The 20,916-nt window shown below is 39.8% G+C and overlaps 1 protein-coding gene across 1 annotated transcript in view; it reads right to left on the reverse strand.

Moving 5' to 3' along the window:
• Positions 1-3,256: 3,256 nt before the first annotated feature.
• Positions 3,257-20,916, reverse strand: part of CEST (death domain associated protein) — a 29,944-nt gene continuing 12,284 nt past the window's right edge. The window contains exons 5-6 of the mRNA XM_010262515.3: positions 9,094-9,258; positions 3,257-3,493 (exon numbers count right to left, since the gene is read on the reverse strand). Coding sequence (XP_010260817.1) covers positions 3,404-3,493; positions 9,094-9,258 — 255 coding nt within the window. The 3' untranslated portion in view covers positions 3,257-3,403. The remainder of the gene's footprint in view (positions 3,494-9,093; positions 9,259-20,916) is intronic.

A 20,916-nucleotide genomic window follows, 5' to 3' on the forward strand; every position in this document is an offset into this window, starting at 1 on the left:
CCCGTCTCTTAGGGAAACGACGAGCGTCCCGTCGGATGAGCGCTCCCGAGGATGCTCAAGAATCCGATGATCGGAGTCTGTTACTTTGGGAATCTCGGAGGCGCTTTGATCACTCCTCGCCTCCTATAAAAGGCAAGCCTTTGCCTCTACAAGGTACGCTTTAGAAAAATAAAAATTAGTTATTTTACTCTCTCTGCTTCTACTTCCAGCAGTTCATGCAGTTCGGTACTAACTTGATCGTCAGAGTTTTTACGCCTGGACTCACAACTCGGACACTCAAACGCCATCTCCTTTGCAGGCAGGCTCAGGAACAGAGTTCACCTTGAAGCTCGCCTTCCCAGATCGAGCGACATTAGAAGCAAACTAGATCTACTAATGATGAATTCTCTTCCTGATTATTTGTGCTTTTGATCTCTGGGGACTGTGCTATTCCTTATCCTCGTCGTTAATAGTACGTAGGATCCATTCAACTAATATTCCACCTTATGACATCAACCAATTCCTTGGTTGGAATTTGGAAAGAAGGCCGTTATTGAATGGACACTGAGCCCAAGGACGAGGACCACCACCCAGATAACAAGGGCGGGCTAAGAATCTTCTTCTTCTGTTGCCAACCAACAGACTCCTGACCAACTTCGACTTCCTATTTTAAAAATTCGAAGCTGCAGTTTTGCATCAAACAAAGGACACCAAAAAAAAGTGTGGAAACGTTGATTTGGGTGGTAAGTTTTAAGCAAGGAAATATCGTCTGCTGCCAAACACAAACAAACAGGACCTAAAATAAATTAAAGTGCTGCTTGGCATTATGCCACATCACATTTTCAAGTTTCAACCTCAAAATGAATTAAATATGAACACGCCAGCCCTTTTGCTAAAATGAAAAGAATCACATTATTCAGATGATCTTCTTTTTTACTTTTATCACTGGTGGATCTACGTTTAATGAAGTAGGAACTCTTTAAAGCAAAAGACTGTACCAACACCCTGAAAGCATGGTCTCAATCCACTCGTTTTGCGATCATTTCCCATGCTTGTATGTTAAATTGATGGGGTGATATTCCTGATGTATGGCTGAATGCCCTGTTCCTAGGATATTCACACTGTTTTGGCTTTCAGGAGATCCCATCTCCATTTAATTGGAGATTTCCAAAGAAAGTATTGTCAAACAAAGAAATAAACTCCTTGCCATTTCCCATTGGGCTGAGCTCCTCACCTCACCTTGCATCTTTCTTTGGAAAGTAAAAAAAGATGACAAAGCATCATGTGAAAGAAAGATATTCATCTATTCATTAGCCATCAAATCATCAAGCAAAGGACTTGCCCATGCATTGATTATGAGAACATGTAGCACACCCCCAACCCCAATCATAAACCTATGTTATTTCCACAAGTTCGGATCTATTCCTCACAGAACGCTCCTCGTACCAATCTCATAGCATGGTCTCAACCACATATCGTTAATATTTTTCATAATTTGTGTGTCATTATTTGTGGGAAATGTTCCCAATACACTAGTGGGATGTATTTGTGAGGCCCGTGTGAGTTTGTCAGTTAACTAGTAAGGATTCAACTTGGGTGAGCTTAATCAGGTATCTGATTGATGGCACCCTTAACCCGCCCCAATCAAGAGAGAGAGAGATGTGGTATAACATAACTGAAGTAAAGTCAGCTAGCTGGTCAGTTTCTTATGAACCTATGATGTAGATCAACTAGGGTCATGGCAGATTTGATAGTTCTATTTCATTAAAAAGGTGTCCTATAGCGTGAATTGTTTGTCTTATTGCCCATTCCGAAAACAAGTAAAAATCATTTAGGGTATGTTTGGTTTGCAGGAATAGACCCAGAATTGGAATTGAAATCCGGCCATTTGATTGAATGTAATCAGAATCAGATTTCCCCTTTGAGAGGAATGGCATTCCCCCATTTGAGGGAATGGCCATTCCCTGCCCACCCCCTCAGAATCAGAGTCCCATTCCATGCGATTAAAACACGAAAAATGAAAATGATAAAAAAAAAAACTTCAAACCCCCAATCCAAGTCCAACCCTCTTTCTCATCTCTCGTCACTCCCTCCTTCAAACCCTTCAACAGTTTGGCAGCCGAACTCTAAAGATCCAACCTGAACTACTCCGGCCAAGTAATTAATCATGGATCTCTCTCTCCCTCTCTCTCTCTCTCTTTCCTTCTCTTCTTCTGGAAAATGAAAAAGTAAAAACCCTATTATAGGTGAGCGTTGCTTCCATTTCTGTCTTGAGTCAAGCTTGGAATTGAGCTGTCACGGCGACAACGGCAGGAGGGTACGAGGGAGCAGGTGGAAATTTTTGGAAGAAGCTGTTTCGGAGTGTCCATCGACTCCTTACGATAGGCCAACGATCGTTGTCTGGAACCCCATGGACATGGGGAGAAGAGGGTGGCTGTCAAAGCTTGTCGATCCAGCTTCGAGGATTATCACAATAAGCGTACAGTTATTTTTCTTGTCTGTATTCCGCATGGGTCTTCCTGCTCCACCGCCCATTTCTGGTTCAATTCGTCCCGCATTTCTTTGATCACTTGTTTGTCATGGTTTGTTTCTCATGGTTTGTTTCTGATGTTTTTGCACAATTCAGTGGTTTCATACTTATCATTGAGTGTTTAGAAGTGTAAATCGGGCCATGCCACCTGTGGCCCGGCCAGACATGACATTGTACGATGACACATGGATTGTGCTAAGCCCAACACGATGGTATGTGTCATGTTGGGCCTGAAGTTTTAGGTCCACTCGTGGCTTGGGCCAAGCATGGCATGGCACAGGCCAGCACAGGCTTAAACCATTGGCCATGTCAAGTCAATCCCCCAAGTTATCCCATGGGAGGGCGGCACGGCCCAAGATGGTCCACAGGCCGCCACAGCACGACTTACACTTTGTGTGGGCTGCCCCCAAGTAGTGTCGTGCCAGCTCGGCCCGACCCGTTTTACACCTATAGGAGTGTTTGGATTGGATCAATTGGATCCAATCTGATCCATTTAAATTTAAATGGATTGGTTTGTACAAGGATTGGACCAAACCCGGTTTAATTAATAGCCCTATCTATCTCTTTAAATGTTAATTGGATTGTATTGGACTTCGAATTTTTATAGATTTTTTATTTCTTTATATGTTTTTTATTAGGGGCAAAATTAAAAATCATGATTGATTCTGATTCCTAAAGGCAGTAACACTGGAGTACTGACCCATCTTGTAACAAACTTCTGAGCATGCAATGCTCCTGTCCTGAGAGTTATGAACTTTTCTATCATTTCATTTCACGTTTGTAATATACAAAATCATATGGAATAAGACACATGATAAATACTGCTTGATCCATTGCATTAAAGAACATTGAGATCATAGATGAAATACAACACCAAATAAAAAGGCAAAATTTCTACTGAAGAGAATTGTAGAATAAAATCAACACCACGGAAATGCCTATGATTACTGGAAAGGCAGTGACCAAGTATAATGCTCCATATCCCTGCACAAGGATTGATTCATCACTTACAAGGCCAATTGACATTAATCCTAAAACCAGGTACAACATCCATCCAACAATTTAAAGGGTAAAGTATCTTGGGGATTAATCAAGGTTCAAAATATCACAACATATCAATGTGTATCCAACATATATGTTCAGGAGGCCTCTGCTGGACAGGGAAGTTGAAGAATGTATCTTGCTCTTAGACAAGCTAGAGGGTGTAAAACCTGCATTTCAGCAGAGAGACAAGCTATGGTGGAAGGAGTGCAAGAATGGAAAATTCATAGTTAAGTCATGTTATATGGCTCTCAGCAGATCTATCTCAGTCTCAAGTCATATTAAGGGCATTTGGGGAAACCCAGTCCCTCCAAGAATTGAGGCTCTGGCCTGGCTGATAGCCATGGACAGTGTCTTGACAGCTGCTCATCTGAAATCCAGAGGTTTTAATATGGCTAGCAGATGCTGTCTGTGTGAGGAGCAGGAAGAGAATGCTACTCACTTATTCATCTCATGCAAGTTTTCGAACTTCTTATGGAAAGTGTTTACAGCTATGTTCGGGGTCTCAGGCTTTCACAAAACTTCAACAGCAGAAGTTTTCTCTACTTGGTCCAAGCTGAGTGGAAGTAAGAAGGTGAAAATGCTATGGAGGTGTATCCCATTTGCAATTTGATGGAACATTTGAAACGAGAGGAACAGGACTTTCGAAGACAAAGCTCGCAGCATGGACAAAATGGTTGCAGTTGTGGGTAGATCAGATAGATTGACTGCTAATTCTTCCAGACTTTAGTCAACTAGAAAAAGAAGACTTTGGTTTTAGGTTAGGAGAGGTCCTGGATTATCAGATATGTAATGTGGAGAATGTTCTCTAATCTGAAATTGGGTCTTTGTACTCAGGTGATGACTTGTCACCTCTTGTTGTAACTTCTTTTTCTTTTTAATAAAATTTTTATTTTACTTATCAGAAAAAAAAATTCAGGGTCATCAATGTGTGCAATATTTTAGAGTTGGGTGGATTTAATGGATATAAATTATAATGATTACCTTACCATACCTATCTGCAAACTATCAAACTTAAAATGGATAGTCAATTTTGAGTATTGAGTGTGTCAATAATTATAACTTTGGGGATTTGATCAGCCACTCAACTATTCATTCTTCACCTCAATGGCCAATTCACCATTCACAAACCTCAGGCTATGTAACAGTCTTGATGGCATGTTTTCAATCACAAAATGGCTATTGAGGTGCAAAAATGCTCACTACGCCAGATATTTTGAAGATACAAGAATATTTTATACATATTGATAGTGTAGTGTTACCAGGCGCCAGAAAGTAAGACCATTTGATGTACCACCAAGTAGAAAAACGAGGTGTAGTTCATACTGGGTTTGGCAGATTTTCTGTTGGGACGCAAATACCTTCCCCAAACCCAACACAGGGAGTGGAGCAGGCCACTACCCATCAGCAGTACTCAAGGAAGCAGAAAGGACAGGCGACAGAGCCTCAGGGACAGGCGACAGAGCCTCAGAATTAGTTACGCACAGAGAGGGTGATTCTGTCGACAGAAGATATTCCCTCCATGATATTTCCCAGAGTTTGTTATCAGTTAGTTATTCTGCCAATCAGAGGATATTCCCTCTATGATTACACCTGTAGGCCAGATATATAAGGCCATACTCTTTTAAAGAAGGCATGAATGAATATCCCCTGTTTTCTCTTTCACTGAATCCCTCTTTTTCTACCTTCCCTTCTCTTCTTCCTCTCCATTTTCTGTTTCAGGAGGTTAAGCCACCCTCAAAGGGGCTTCCAAGGTGAGCGGTATCTCACCAAGTTGGTATCAGAGCAAGGTTGTAGACCAGCTATGCCGCAGACAAGATCCTCTACCATGGAAGACAGAGTTGACCAACTTGAGATTGGGTTCCACCAAGTACTAAACGAACTCAGGGATCTCAAGGTGGTCATCTCAAACCTCGCCTCCCAACAACAGTCCGGCGAGACCACTCAGCCAACAGGGGCCGACGCCTCTGTTTCCAGTAGCCAGGGAACTGGGGGTTACCCCGCTGGAAAGGTTACTAAAATCAATTTTCCCAACTATTCCGGTGGAGATCCCATTCCTTGGATCTTCAAAGCAGAGAGATTCTTCGAGTATCATGAAACCCCTGCACACCAGCGCGTCGCCATCGCCTCCATTCACCTTGAAGGAGACGCTATTCTCTGGCTTCAGTGGTATCGACAAACCCATCCTCAGGTAGCTTGGGCGGAGTTCACAGAAGCTCTGTGCATCCGTTTTGGGCCGACGGTGTTCGTGGATTATGACGAACTCCTCACTCGATTAAAACAGACAGAGACAGTAGTAGACTACCAGCTCGAGTTCGAAAGAATGGCGACCAGAGTACACGGATGGCCGGAGAAGGCCTTGGTTGGGTGTTTTGTGGGAGGTCTCAAAGAAGACATCCGCCTGGAAGTGAGAGCTCTTCGACCAGCGACAGTCATGGCAGCGGTGGGCAAGGCTCGCTTGCAAGAAGAGAAGATTGATAGCATGCGCAAGACTAGCAAGCCATCCTATCTGAATGTGAGGGCTCTCCAGCGGGCTGAACAACAACCCCAAAAACAAGTTGGGGATCCTCAGAAGCCCATTTTGCCCAGGCCCACTGTGCCTTTCAAGCGCCTCTCGTGGGCTGAGATGCAGGCCCGACGCGAGAAGGGCCTCTGTTACAATTATAATGATAAGTTTGGGCCGGGCCATAAGTGTCGGGTCCAGCGAGTATTTCTCCTTCAAACAGAGGGAGAACCGGAGGGGACAGAACCAGAGCACCTCGAAGACTATGAGCTGATATCAGGCGAACCAGAACCGGTTGGAGCCGAGATCTCTCTACACACTCTCATGGGCCTCAACCCTCTTCAATCCATGCGAGTAGAAGGAAGATTGGGTGGCCGATCTGTGATGGTTTTGATTGATAGTGGCTCTACTTTGAATTTCATCACTTGCCGTTTGGCAAAGCAACTAGGTATGACTATACATACACCCCACTCCTCTCTTTTCAATCCATGTGGCTAATTGGAATCGGATGTTATGTGATGGTGTACGTAAGAAAGAAATGATCCTCGTACAAGGCCATAATTTCGTGGTAGATCTCCACCCATTAGAATTCTCGGGGGCTAATATTATTTTGGGAATCCATTGGTTACGTGGCCTAGGTCCTACACTGTGTGATTGGGCCAGAATGACAATGGATTTTTGCCAAAATGGACAGACCTACCATTTGCAAGGGGTGCAGCCCCCTAGTCCCCGAGGTGATACCTTAGCCTCTATAATACGGGCCTCCAAGGATACTGGACAGCCCTTGTTTATGCATTTAAGCATTCGGCCCACAGTTCCAATTTTAAACAATCAGGACTATGACTAACCTACTAAAGCCCAACACTAGAGCCTAAGATCGATCCTCGATCAATTTGGTGACATATTCAAGGAACCAAACCAGTTACCTCCACCCCGGGCCCATGACCATCAGATACCCCTCTTACCCGAATCCAAACCAGCCAATGTGAGGCCATATAGATACCCTTATTTCCAAAAGCTGGAAATTGAGAAGGCAGTAAAAGAGCTACTGGACAAGGGGCATATACAGACCAGCACCAGCCCGTTTTCATCCCCCGTACTCCTAGTGAAGAAGAAGGATGGTAGTTGGCGGTTTTGCGTAAATTACCGAGCCCTGAATCAGATTACAATGAAGGACAAGTTCCCAATACCTCTCATTGATGAACTGTTGAACGAGTTAGGGGAAGCACAAGTGTTCTCCAAACTGGACCTGCGGTCCGGGTATCATCAGATCCGGGTTCACCAGGCTGATATCCACAAGACAGCCTTTAGGACCCACGATGGCCATTATGAGTTTCTAGTTATGCCGTTTGGTTTTACCAATGCCCCCTCCACCTTTCAGGCCCTCATGAATGACATCTTCAGGCCTTTCTTAAGGCCACTACCCATCAGTAGTACTCAAGGAAGCAGAAAGGACAGGCGACAGAGCCTCAGAATTAGTTACGCACAGAGAGGGTGATTCTGTCGACAGAAGATATTCCCTCCATGATATTTCCCAGAGTTTGTTATCAGTTAGTTATTCTGCCAATCAGAGGATATTCCCTCTATGATTACACCTGTAGGCCAGATATATAAGGCCATACTCTTTTAAAGAAGGCATGAATGAATATCCCCTGTTTTCTCTTTCACTGAATCCCTCTTTTCCTACCTTCCCTTCTCAAGGAAGCAGAAAGGACAGGCGACGGAGCCTCAGAATTAGTTACACACAGAGAGGGTGATTCTGTCGACAGAAGATATTCCCTCCATGATATTTCCCAGAGTTTGCTATCAGTTAGTTATTCTGCCAATCAGAGGATATTCCCTCTTTTAAAGAAGGCATGAATGAATATCCCTTGTTTTCTCTTTCACTGAATCCCTCTTTTCCTACCTTCCCTTCTCTTCTTCCTCTCCATTTTCTGTTTCAGGAGGTTAAGCCACCCTCGAAGGGGCTTCCGAGGTGAGCGGTATCTCACCATTTTCTATATACATTTTTTTTTAAATTGATATCTTTTGAAGGGCTACACAACTGGGGTAGCCCATCCCCCGACCCATAACCCCCCCAACCCAGGTGCAGGCAGGATTTGATCCCAAGTCTCCACTACAACCAACAGGAGACCTTACCGACCAGCTGGTTGGCACCTTGCAATATACATATTAAAGTTTAAACAACTGTCATACAGAGAAAACCCCATATGTCTTTGATGTTATTGTTAAGTGGAATTTTAAAAGACACAAATGCCCTTCAAGTGTCATCTAAATGTTGATAAAAAATGAACAGTCCCAAATTCTTGCCTCTTCTATTCAAGAAAGCTGGGGTCACTAGAATGCCCACTGAGACGTGACTAACTTTCTTGAATAGAAGAGGCAAGAATTTGGGACTGTTCATTTTTTGTAAATGTTTGGATGGTTGATAAAGAAAATTAAATGACGCTTGAAGGGCATTTGTGTCTTTCAAATGCCACTTAACGGCTGATTAAACGGCTGGTTAACAAGAGGTACTGGATTGCACATTTTGAAAGTTTAGGTACTGATTGTCGCGTTTTAAAGTTCAGGGACCAAAGTGGCACTAGGCCCAAAGTACAGGGTACTAACCGGGAATTTTCCCTTATTTAAAATTATATTTTTGCAGTTTTCAAGGATAAGATAAAGTAAATATATTATTAATAATATTTTTTGAGAAATAGATTTTCAATAATATTGTATACTAAATTATTAGATGTTTTTTACCGATTATAAGAATATCATTAAAACTTTATTAAAAATGTAAAAAACCTGCAAATAGCAGCAACTAAAGGACGTATAAACTCTGGGTATTAATGCATACATAATATACTACTTTATTATATTTTTTATTTTAACGAACTTGTGAAATGCAGGTCAGCCTGATTTACCAATCATCAGACAAGAAAAATGGGTTGATACCAAGGCCAGATTTCATAATGTTGACTTTTGAAATTGGGCCAATGTAACTCCACTCTGTAAAATATATAATCAAAAATTTATAGGAGCAGTGGAAACTAACCACAGCAGCTGGAACCTCTGCCTCATCACTGACATCACTTTCATCAATATCAGCAGCTGTATCCCAGTCAACGTTAAGTCTCTTAGCAGCCTCTTGAGGATTAACACCCGTGTCAGTGGCTTTTGCATATAGAGATTTGCTGGGTTTTTGCTTCGGTGCTTCAACCTATGAAAAAACAGAGCATCAAGAAAATTATAAAAATAAAAACAATCCCCAAGGGAAAAATAAGAAACTTCTCAAACAAGTCACTTCAGAACAGAAATCTATTCAGTTGTTTTTCTCCCAATCCACAAACAATTTTAACAAATGAGTCCCACTATGATACTATGGTACCTTAACACTGATAACCAATCAACTGGTATTCATCCAAAGTCATGTGGGTTTCTGATTGGTTAAAGTTTTTCAGGTCCCATACCTTTCCAGCACCATAGAAATTGCCACAACTAAAAAGGTAGTTGTAAATAAACGATCTAAAAATGGAACTTTCAGAAGCAAAAGTTACTTCCAGTTAGTTTCCCTCTTCAAGTTATTAGCAAATAATAAATATTAGGTGCCCACCAAGATGAGTTGCTAGTTAGAAGAAGCTTCCTAAGCTAAGCTACCAATATATGGAAAATGGATCTCCACTGATAAAGGAAAGTGCAATGCAATAAAATTCCCTTGAATCCAGGACAAGAATATAGATCCTAGTATTCAATCTATACACCAATATCATGGTTTGGTGTTTGTACCATGCTGAATTTTATTCAAGGTGTTGTATTTATAACATCTTTCCTTAACAAGGAATTTGCCTAGATGTACCAGTGCAGTATACGATTATCAATATCAATACTTCTGTTCAAAGCATCTTCATGTACTCTACCTGTAGACTCTCAAAAAGTATATGACCCAAAATGCTAGCTTAAATTTTAGATTCACAACTAGTGGAAGGGGGCCCGTGCTTATCATGGGCCAAAAGACTATCAATGGATAGGTTATTCATGTATCATTAATCAAAGTGTGTGACATTTTTATATAAAAATAGAGAAGATAGCAGGTGAATTTAAAAAATAGAGAAGATAAATACATTTTTAACATTTTTGTCCCATACAGTCCTACTTAAATACAGATTTGGTGCACTTCTCTTCACATGGACTCAATGCTTTAAACATGTTACAAAGGAAAAACCCTTGAATATTTGAACATTTGTCATCAAATGTGGTCTTAATCACGTACAAGGTGTAAAATTTAGTTAGTTATTAGAGATGATCTTTTTCTTTTCCTTCATCATTACTTGGTGGAACTGTGTACATCTTTTCACAATGAAATCTCGTATATAAAATGAATTTCTAGCTATTTTATATTTTAACCATAAGGTCCAATTGTATTTTACCAGATTCAAATACAATCTCAACTTTAAATGACGACATTTAAAATTTACATTATTTTTTTTTTAATTTTATAATGCCCCCCATAAAATTTACATTATTTTGACAACTTGGATTTGATAAAACATTGCAAGATTCCATACCCCTGTCAGAGTTGAGTACTTGATCTAATCTACATTCTACAAAAAGAAAAACAAAAACAAAAACAAAAAGACAATGACTGAATTCTCTGTTAAATTTTAAATAATCGAAATCATCATTTCTATTAAGAAATGTTTAGCAATCAGCAATCAAAAGAACCTAACAAGGCAGATATAAGTAGCAAGAAACTGGGGTTTCAGGTAATATTCAAAGCACGTTCACCATAACCAACTTATCTGAGGTAAGCTTGTTTAAGTTTGGGTGGCAGCTCATGTAGGTTTCCAAAAACATTCGTCACCACAAAATTAGGTTAGGTTGAGGGCTTGTCAAACCTCTACCAATCTAAAGGTCAAATATATGCAATTCTCATTGTTAATATAAATTATATGCAACAAAAATAAAGTGATGGGTGCGGTACTGCAGTTGATGGCTCAGTTCAACCAATGTCTGAAATTACAGAAGTCTAATGAAACTGAAATAGCAGGTGGATTTAAAAAAAAAAAAATAGAGGATAAAAAAGCCTAAGTTCCACTTTCTCCAGGGGCATTCAAGCTACCAAGCCAACCACAAGTTTACAAATCCCAAGCAAGAAGTACCTTTAGATTATCAATTAAATGGGAAAGATAACTCCAAATGTAAAACTTACTTTCTTTCTTTCTTCTATGGATATGCATCCCTTTAGGTCTCAATTCCTGTCAATCCTAAACCAGATCTGAAACCAAACCTAAAACCTACTATTCTTTTTCAAACTTAAAACTCAAGGATAGAAGTCATTTAGAAGTGACACTTCAGACCTGGATTTAGGTTTACCTTTGCTCGACAACTTGAAACCAAATCTTTAATCATGTCTTTCTTTGAAGTTCAAAACCCAAAATTAGCTTTGAGAGAGAAACCTGACCTGAAATCAGGTTTACTGTTTTGATTTTTTTTTCTTAATTCCAGACTTTTCTTGAGATTATTCTGTTCTCTCTTTTTACAAGATAAATAATCATTTAGAATATGCAGTTCAGATCAAGTTCAGACATGCTTTTAAATTTTAAATAGTTGGAAGAAGACTAATCTGAATAGTATTGTATTGGTTAAGAAAAAAGGGTCTAGGTAGATTAGAATAAAACAGAACAGGGTTCATGTATCAAATCTTAAATAGTTGGAATAAGACTAATCTGAATGGTCAATACCTATTTGGCTAACCCAGGAACAAAAAGTAATTTTTTTTGATGAATAATAATAAGTTTATTGATTCAGAATCAACTTTAGAGAGAGTTCATACATCATCCCAACGAGAGGCACGAGCTGCAGCCCCTCCTTGAGTCTTACAAGTAAACTAGGAAAGAAAAACAATAATCACAACTGAACCCAAAATAATTCTTCCCTATTTACCCCTTGCTTAGCTAACACATCTGACAAAGTATTTGTTGATTTCCCCACCCACTGTACAGTGACCAACATATTCCTTGTCAACCAACTAAATTTCTTCATTTCATTCTTGTATCGCCACATAGCCTCTTCAGAATTTTTTAACCAACCCACCACCAACTAAATTTCTTCATTTCATTCTTGTATCGCCACATAGCCTCTTCAGAATTTTTTAACCAACCCACCACCACTTTGGAATCCCCCTCGATTATTAGGTGTTGTACCCCCAGCTGGTTTGCAAATTGCACCCCTTGTACAGCAGCTAAGAGTTCTGCCCTGTTGGAGTTCCCAATTCCCAAGGGACCTGAGTAGAGCAACAAAATCTCTCCCTTCTCATTTCTCAAAGCACCCCCCACTCCGAATAATCCTGGATTACCCATGCTGCTTCCATCAAAGTTCAACTTTATTGAGCCTTTGGGGGGAGGAGACCAGCTTGTAATTGATTTGTCCTTTAAAGATGAGCACCACGCTACTGCTGACCAATTTCTCCAAAGGTCATTAAAGGAGAATTGATGGAAGATTTCCAAGGTCTTCAGCCAATGTATTGCCCTATTTAACACACAGTCTTTCAAATCTTGGTTGTTCCTTTCTTTGTCTTGAAAAATTCTGAGATTCCTTTCTTCCCAAAGAGTCCAAGTCAAAGCAGCACGAGCACATCTCCACATAATTCTCCCTATTTTTGTAGGCCAATAAAAGGTAGAGTGGTTGAAGAGCATGTGAACTTCTGCTGGTAGACTCCAACTACCCCCAAACAACGAAAGTAGCCAAACCCAAAGGTCTGCAGAAAAGGAACAAGATACTAGTAGATGGTAACAATCCTCACCGTGAGCTCTACAGAGGATACACCAATTAGGAGAAATACAGAGAAAAGGTCTTCTCTTTTGTAGGTTGTCTAAAGTGTTTACTTTCCCATGGAATACTTCCCAACAAAAAGCCATAATTTTTGGGGGGACTGGCCTGCACCAAATTTCTTTAGACGGAAAGGATTGGTGAGAAGAAAGTTGAGAGATGGACTTGAAGAAAGAAGCACAAGAGAAGGTTCCAATGGGTCTAGGAGTCCAAACTCTCTTATCTGGCTTGGAGGGATCCAAACAAACCTCATTAAGACAACCAAGCAAAATAGAAAGAGACTCAATTTCAACATCCCTAAGTCCCCTACGAAACCCAAAATCCCAAGTAGGATCTAAGGGTGTTCCCAAAGGTGAAACAAATTTTGAGACCACCTCTTTTTTGTACAAAGAAATAGAAAAGGGCGAAGGGAACAAGTCCTTTAACGGTGAGTCTCCTACCCAAATATCCTCCCAAAAAAGAACAGAGTTGCCAGAACAAACTTCATACCTGATAAGGAATTGAGGAAGGGTGTTGTGAATAGCCTTCCATGGTGCTGCTAGGTTAGCTTGCCTCGATACACCAGCATCCCATCCGTTCTCTGACCTCCCATGAATGCTTCCCACCACCTCATGCCACAATCTCTCTCTTTCCAAAGGCCATCTCCACAACCATTTCCCTAACAGAGCTTGATTCTTTCTAATTACCCTCCCAATTCCCAAGCCCCCCTCTTCTTTACTTCTGCACACAATTTCCCAATTAACCAAGTGATCCTTTTTTTCTTGTCCCGACTCCCATAAGAAGTCTCTCATCAACTTCTCCAGTTTCCTGGCTTCCCTGGCTTCCCTAACTGGTATCCTAAAGACAGACAAATAATAGGTAGGTAAGTTAGCCAAGGTAGCTCTTATTAGGGTGGAAATGTGGAAACGAGAGAGAGAGCAGCTCATCACCAGTTAAATATTCAGGGAGCTGAAACATGGTATAGACGTATCTTCACATTTTAATCCGTAGCACGTAAAAACCTTTTTTTAGAAGAAGAAAAATAATTTTTCATACACATTCAGATCACTAACTCCAATTTGATACTAAACTCTTTCAAATCCCACAAGCTGCATATATGCCCCTCACCCGGCCTATAGAAACCCAAAACAAAAGGGGTTCTGATTTCTCATCATTTCCAGTGACTTGTGTGATGATTTTAGGATAGAAGCCTAAAATACTCCAATTGTAACTCCCTAAACCCAAAATTCTAAAATGCACTTTTTTTATGAAACACCAAAATGCATTTAATATAACCCCATATAATTAGAATCTCAAATTTATTGACTATCTGGTTCTCATTCCACATCTAGAACCCCATTTCAATGTCTTCCTAGAGATTGTTCATCATTATCAATTATACACAAAGAAACATAGGATGGTTGAGGCAGAATTAAAAATGCATTATCACACTGAAAGTGTAGCAGCTGTACCATACTAACTTGAAAACAATGTTGTAGATGGGTTCCTCCCCAGAGAGTAACATTGCAGATGGGTTTCCCCCACTCCTACTCCAGAATTTTTTCTTTCTATTTCTTTTACTCGAGAGAAACACAAAAAAAGGCACTCCATAGACAAACATAAGCTCTTCTGGCAAGCTAAGACATCATTTTCCGGCAGTCAGATGGGACTGTTCAAACTGTACATGAAACAAAAAGGAAGTTAAAAAGGGTTTGAACAGAAAATGTGTCAGCTTTCCTCGGGAGATTATTGAGCAAAGAAGCTTCGTAGTTTCAAGTTTGGCTGTAGACTGTTCTTTTTTTTTTACTCCAAGACAGAAATGAAGAAGAGTGCAGCTGATCAATTGTTAAAAAACAAGGAAATCGCATCCTTTCAGCCCAACAGATGGGGTATCGGGTGTGGTTTCTAAAATTTCTGTGGGTTTGTGAGAGAAAAAAAAAAAGATCAGTAGAAGTGAATACTAACCAGATATCCTCGAAAAGCAGATTGAATCTTAATAGTTGACCATACATCTCTCCTCCCACTGTTCCACTAACATACACCGTGCTGCAGCGGCCACTACTCGTCAATTTCAACTGCGGCAACCACAGTAGTTGCCACGGCAACAGTTATCGCGTGCTTTTTCTGATCGACACCGTCCACATAGGAACAGGACCCACAACGGCGATAGAGGAGAAGGATGAAAAGAACAACAAGAAGAAAAAGGACACAATGAGAGGTGTAGACCGTGACGGCAGAAGCTGGATCCTTAAGCAATTGTTCAGAATCAATGGCTTCTCCGCAAGTTTAGGCGGTCCTCGTGCAGGGAAAGGTCATTCTCAAATAGCCAGTAATAAGAAAGAAAGCCTAGGCGGTCCTTGAAAAAACAACAAATGAAACCCCTTTCTGAAACCTCCGAAACTCCTCTCTGAAACCTCCCAAAAATCCTCCGGAATGGCTTCCTCCATAGATGAAACCTCCCAAGAATCCTCCACTCCACAGATGAAACCCCTCTCTGAATCCTGCCAAGCATCCTCCAGAATGGCTTCCTCCGCAAGCCTTTTCTTACACAGCCACAGCGAAGACAAGACGTAAAGCGAGCTCGTGACGCGAGCCAGACAAACGGCACACAGTCAGTCAGGCCACATGGATACGTGAGTCATGCTGCATTTTCACCATGTGGCAAGTTATCTGTGTACACGTCAGTCGGACAGTATGCATTCCGTAGTCAGTCAGACTTCATAGATACACGAGGCACACTGCATACTGTCGATTTCGCCACGTGGCAAGATCTTTGTGTAGAGATAAATATAGGTAATGGTGACGACAAACCACAGAAAGAAATACTGAGACCTCATGCGTACTCATTCTCAAATAGTATAGATAAATAGATAAATAGATATACCACTGAAGACTGAAGAGTATCTTGTGTCAATAAATCTAGGGAGTGAAAATTTTCCAAGGAGATTTCAATTTCTTGTACTATAAATAATCAAGAAACTGGAAATCACTTCTAATGATTCTATGGGACTCGGCTGTGGCCACTCTCAGGCTTGAACCCATGTTCTCACACTTTTCAGCCCAAGATTTTACCATTACACCAAGAAACGACTCCAGGTCCAAATGTTCATATGGGAGGACTCATAGGGGTTTGGAAGGCTCAGGTTGAGCATTTTTTGAAATTTGAAGCTGTAAATTATTCAAGTCAATTACACAATTTACACCCATAAGAACTCAGATATCAGATCCAGTGCTAGCCCCCGTTGTATCTGTGCTAAATGAAGAGGGAAAAGAAAAAATTTCTGCTCTACATTCTGCTATACACTTCTGGTAATATAATTTAGTATTACCCCCCCGACAGTATGATATGAGATAACCTAAAATCAATCAAATATGACCAGATTAGGAATAGAAGTGGAAGTTCCAAAAAGTGAGTAGTGCAGTAGCTGCACAGGTTTTCGGAGATATAGAAAGAAGACCTATTATTAAAGAAGATGAAGAAAGGAGAAAACAAGACAAGATAACCATTGAGAAAAAAAAAAATTGGGCATAATCCTCTCATTCATCTTTATACTTAATGAACATAAGTTACAATATAACCACTGATTAGTATATTAACTAAAATATCCCCCCAGCAAATATTAAGACATAAATGTACATATTAGTGATTAGTCCTCAACATTCCCCCTCAAGCTTGGACTATGGTACATCACTACATCCTTTGTCAAACAATCAGCCAGTTGAGATTTGGACTTAAATAAAGGTAGACATGCTTCTCCAATATCACAAATAAAATGCTATCTACTTCCAATATGTTTGGTACAATCATATCGTACCAGGTTATCTGCAGTGTTTACGATTACCTGACTATCATAACATAATTTTATTGAGCTCTCAAAGTTAACACCTAAACTCCGTCAATAAAGTTCTCAACCACAACAACTCTAAAACCCCATAAACCATAGCCCTATACTCAGTTTCAACGTCTAGCAACTGCAAGTTATTTCTTATTCCTCCAAGAAACAAGGTTTCCCCAACAAAAATATCTTGAAGTAGATCTCTCTTCATCAACCAACATTTCCCAATCAACATCAATATAGGCTTCAACTCCTAGAAGTTCACCCCGTTCCAAGAGTACATTTCAAGTAGAAAAATATCATAATTACTGCAACCATATAAGGAAGTCGATCTAGGCTGATAAATGTACCAGCCACATTGACAGCAAATGAAAAAATATCAAGACAACTATAAAAATCTTTCACCAGTCTCTGATATACACCCTTATTCGGTACTAAATCACCATTATCAACACATCTTGTGATTAGGATCAATGGATGCCTCAGCTAACTTAGCTCCCAACTTCCTTGTAGTTCTCAAAATATGAAGAACACATTTTCTAAAAGAAATAAAAACACCTTTCTTCTTACTTTGCAACTTCAATGCCCAAAATGTATTTGATATCTCCAATATCCTTGCTTTCAAACTCAATGGCAAAATATTATTTCAATTATGTTATCTCTAGCATGTTTCCTATAACAACAATGTCATTAACATAAACTATGAAAATAGTAATAGAACTACTGCCTCTCCTTATGAAGAAAGTATTATTTGAATGAGAATACATGAAGCCAACCCTCTAAATAGCACCCTTGAATCTACCAAACCAGCCATCTTATATAGAGGACAAGCCAAATATGTAGCAAGAGATAGAAGAATTCTAATAGACTAGAAATGAGTGGCTACCATCAGTTAGAGAGTGGATGAAATTGAACTTTGATGGTAGCGGATTGGGTAATCCTAGGCCTTCTGGAATTTGGGGGTGTTATAAGGGATTAAAATGGAACCATAAGGACGTTGTATTCAGCTCCAATTGGTGAGGGAGATTCAGTTAGGGAAGAAGTAATGACAGCAATTTTGGGGGTGCAAAAGGATAAAGAAATGGGAGTGGAAAGGCTAGTTATTGAAGGCGACTCCAAAGTGGTGATCAGTTGGCTAGCGAAGAATGAAAGTGCAGTGTGGAGCTTTAGAAATGAAGTCAGAAAATTTAAATGGTATCCAAGACTCAAGAATATATATATATTACATTACATTATGAAGAAATAGTTGGTTAGCCACGAGTGTGGGGTTCCATACCCACACTCAGGCTCTAGTGTGTGTGGTTTCATACCCACACCTAGTTGTTTCTAATTTCTGTTAAGTTGGGCCGGTTGGCCTTATTGTTTCTATTTTTTGTTTATTTCCTATTCTTGTAAGGATCCTAAAAGCTATAAATAAAGGAGTGTATGGGGCAGCAGATCATTCACCACTAAACCCCTTCTTTTTTTTCTCCTCTCTTCACTTTTTCTCTCTCTCTCTCTTTCTCTCTTTTCTTCTCTTCAAACCTGTAATACAGTAAACAGTTCTTCTTCTTCTTCTTCTTCTTCTTCTTTCAAGTTGGTATCAGAACCTTAGATCTACGGTTTCTCATGTGGATTTAATTCAGCCGACCACATGAGAATTGTTTAGGGCTGAAAGTTCAGAAAGATCCTTATTTTGGCTGATTCTGGGAGGTTGCAAGAAGGCTTTAGCAGCTATCCTAAGATTGGAGAGAGCTTCTTGTAATCAGGAAGAATCAGGCAGGAATTGAGTGATCAAGATCGATTCTTGATCAAGATTGGAAGTGCCGATCAGTTTTTTTTTCTTGGTTCTTTGATCAAGATTCAAAGTGCGGACAGTAATCGATTGGTCAAGTTTGAAGACTGAAGGTAGCATTCAGTTTTTTGGGCTTTTTTCTTCATAAAGTACCTTTCTTGAGATTGATACTCAAAAGGACTTTGTTATTCATTCAGAGAGGTACGGATAAAAAATCTAAGGACTGATATCAATCAGTCCAGGAGACAGTAGTTGATTATTATCTAACTGCAAAATCATTGTCCTAGGTCGGCTGTTATCAGCCTTGAAATACGGTTTTTTCTTGTCACAGTAGTTTAAAGCCTCTTCTTAACTTAGAATGGAGTATAAGAACCAAGGGGAAGGTGCTTTTGGGACTGGTGGTTCAGGTAACATGACTGAAAACACCTTTCAGATTACAACTGTTAAGTTTGATGGATCAAACTACTTGGAATGAACCCAAGCAGCCATGATGGCTACTGGGGGTAGAGGAAAATTGAATTTCTTGCTAGGAGATGTGAAAGAACCCTCCAAGGAGGACCCTACTTATGCTAAGTGAGTCCAAGAAAATTTTTTGATGATGACATGGCTATACAACTCTATGCAGCCACACATCAGCTGAAACGACTTTGGGCCAAAACAGCTAAGGAAATATGGGATGTTATGAAGGAAACTTACTCTCAGCCTCTTAATATTGCTAGGGCTTATGAGCTAAAATGTGAGTTTCAAAATCTGAGGCAAGGAGAGAAGCAGGTCTCTGCTTACTTTTCAACCTAAAAATCCATGTGGCATGAAATTGACCGTCTTGAAACAATTAAGTGGGAGAGTCAGAAAGATGCACAAACATATAGAAAGCAGGTTGAAACTAATAGAGTTTTTGAGTTCCTAGTTGGTCCGAACTCTGAATATGACATCGTGAAACAATAGTTGTTGACAAGAGATAGTGTGACTTTATCACAAGCCTATTCCCTAGTACATAGTGAAGAAACTAGGAGAAAGGTTATGTTGCAGCAACAACCCTCCGAATCAGCCTTGGTAGTAGTTAGACCTAAATCAAGGGGGGATAAGGAGAAGAAGGACACTAAGAAGGACTTAGTATGTGAACATTGCAAGAAACCTAAACATACTAAGGACACCTGTTGGAAGTTGCACTTCATTTAGTTCCAGCAAAGCTCAGAAATAAGAAAAGGAATGCTAATATGGCTGTCAACACTGATAGTACAACTTCATCAAGCACAAGAGGCACTCCTCTAGATACCCTAGCTAAAGTCCAAGCTGCTCTGACTCGGATAGAAAATGAATTTAGTAATTCAGCTCAGCCTACATCAGCTCAACAACCTACTTTAGCCCTTGCTCATACAGGTACAAGAGCTATTGCTTGTCATGCTTCTGTCCCAGATAATACTAGACCTTCCTCGGTAATAGATTCAAGTGCTTCAGATCATATGACCAGCATATCTACTCTATTTAGCACCTATTGTTTATCCTCTGAGAGAGATAAAGTTTCTATTGCTGATGGCTCTCTTGTACCAATTTCTAGCAAGAGAGACATCAAATTATCAGATACCATCACCCTATCCTCAACTTTGCATGTTCCCAAGCTTAGTGCTAACTTACTTTCAATTAGTAGTATTACTAAAAATCAAAACTGTTTGGTAACGTTTTTCCCAGATCAGTGTATTTTTCAGGATCTGGAAACAAAGAAGGTGATTGGGATTGGTCGTGAGATGAATGGAGTCAACATGCTGGAATATTCACAGGGGGAGTAGAGTGAAGCAAGGAAATTGTTTGTTTCTCAGTCTTGTAGTAAGATTATGCTTTGGCACAACCACTTAGGTCATTCAGTGTTTTAAAAGCGCAAGGCACAAGGGCCATTTTGCGCCTGAGGCGCAAGGTGAGGCGCGTGCCTTTTGAAGGCAAGGCATACAATTTTTAAAAAAAAAACTTAAAATTCAAAAAAAAATCAAAAAAGTATAAAACATAATATTAATAAAAATATAAACTTAAGTTTTAAAATAAATGTTTTAAAAAACCTATTATCTAAAAGTAAAATACATAAATATAATATGTAAAGCATATTCAAATGAGAATTTAAAAATGAAATCAAACATATAAAACATTTTCAAGCATATAAAACCCACAATCTCTTTTTTTTTTCTCAATTGCATCAAATAGCTGTGACATATTACATTCCTAATTCTATGAGCCGCCTTTGTGCCACGCCCCTCGAGGCAAGCCCAAACAAGTCCATGTTAGGATCATAAATTCTTAGTTTTCACACAAAAAATAATAATTTTATAGTTTTAATTGCTTTTAAGAAAATATTTTATTAGGATGAAGGAATGGACAACATTACTGAATAGGGGATTCTTGAAGCTTCGGTGAGCAAGTGAAAGCAATTAAAACTATAAAATTATTATTTTTTGTGTGAAAGCTAAGAATT

The sequence above is a fragment of the Nelumbo nucifera genome, chromosome 7 (assembly GCF_055504915.1).
Source record: "Nelumbo nucifera cultivar China Antique chromosome 7, China Antique-T2T, whole genome shotgun sequence".
Taxonomy (NCBI): Eukaryota; Viridiplantae; Streptophyta; class Magnoliopsida; order Proteales; family Nelumbonaceae; genus Nelumbo; species Nelumbo nucifera.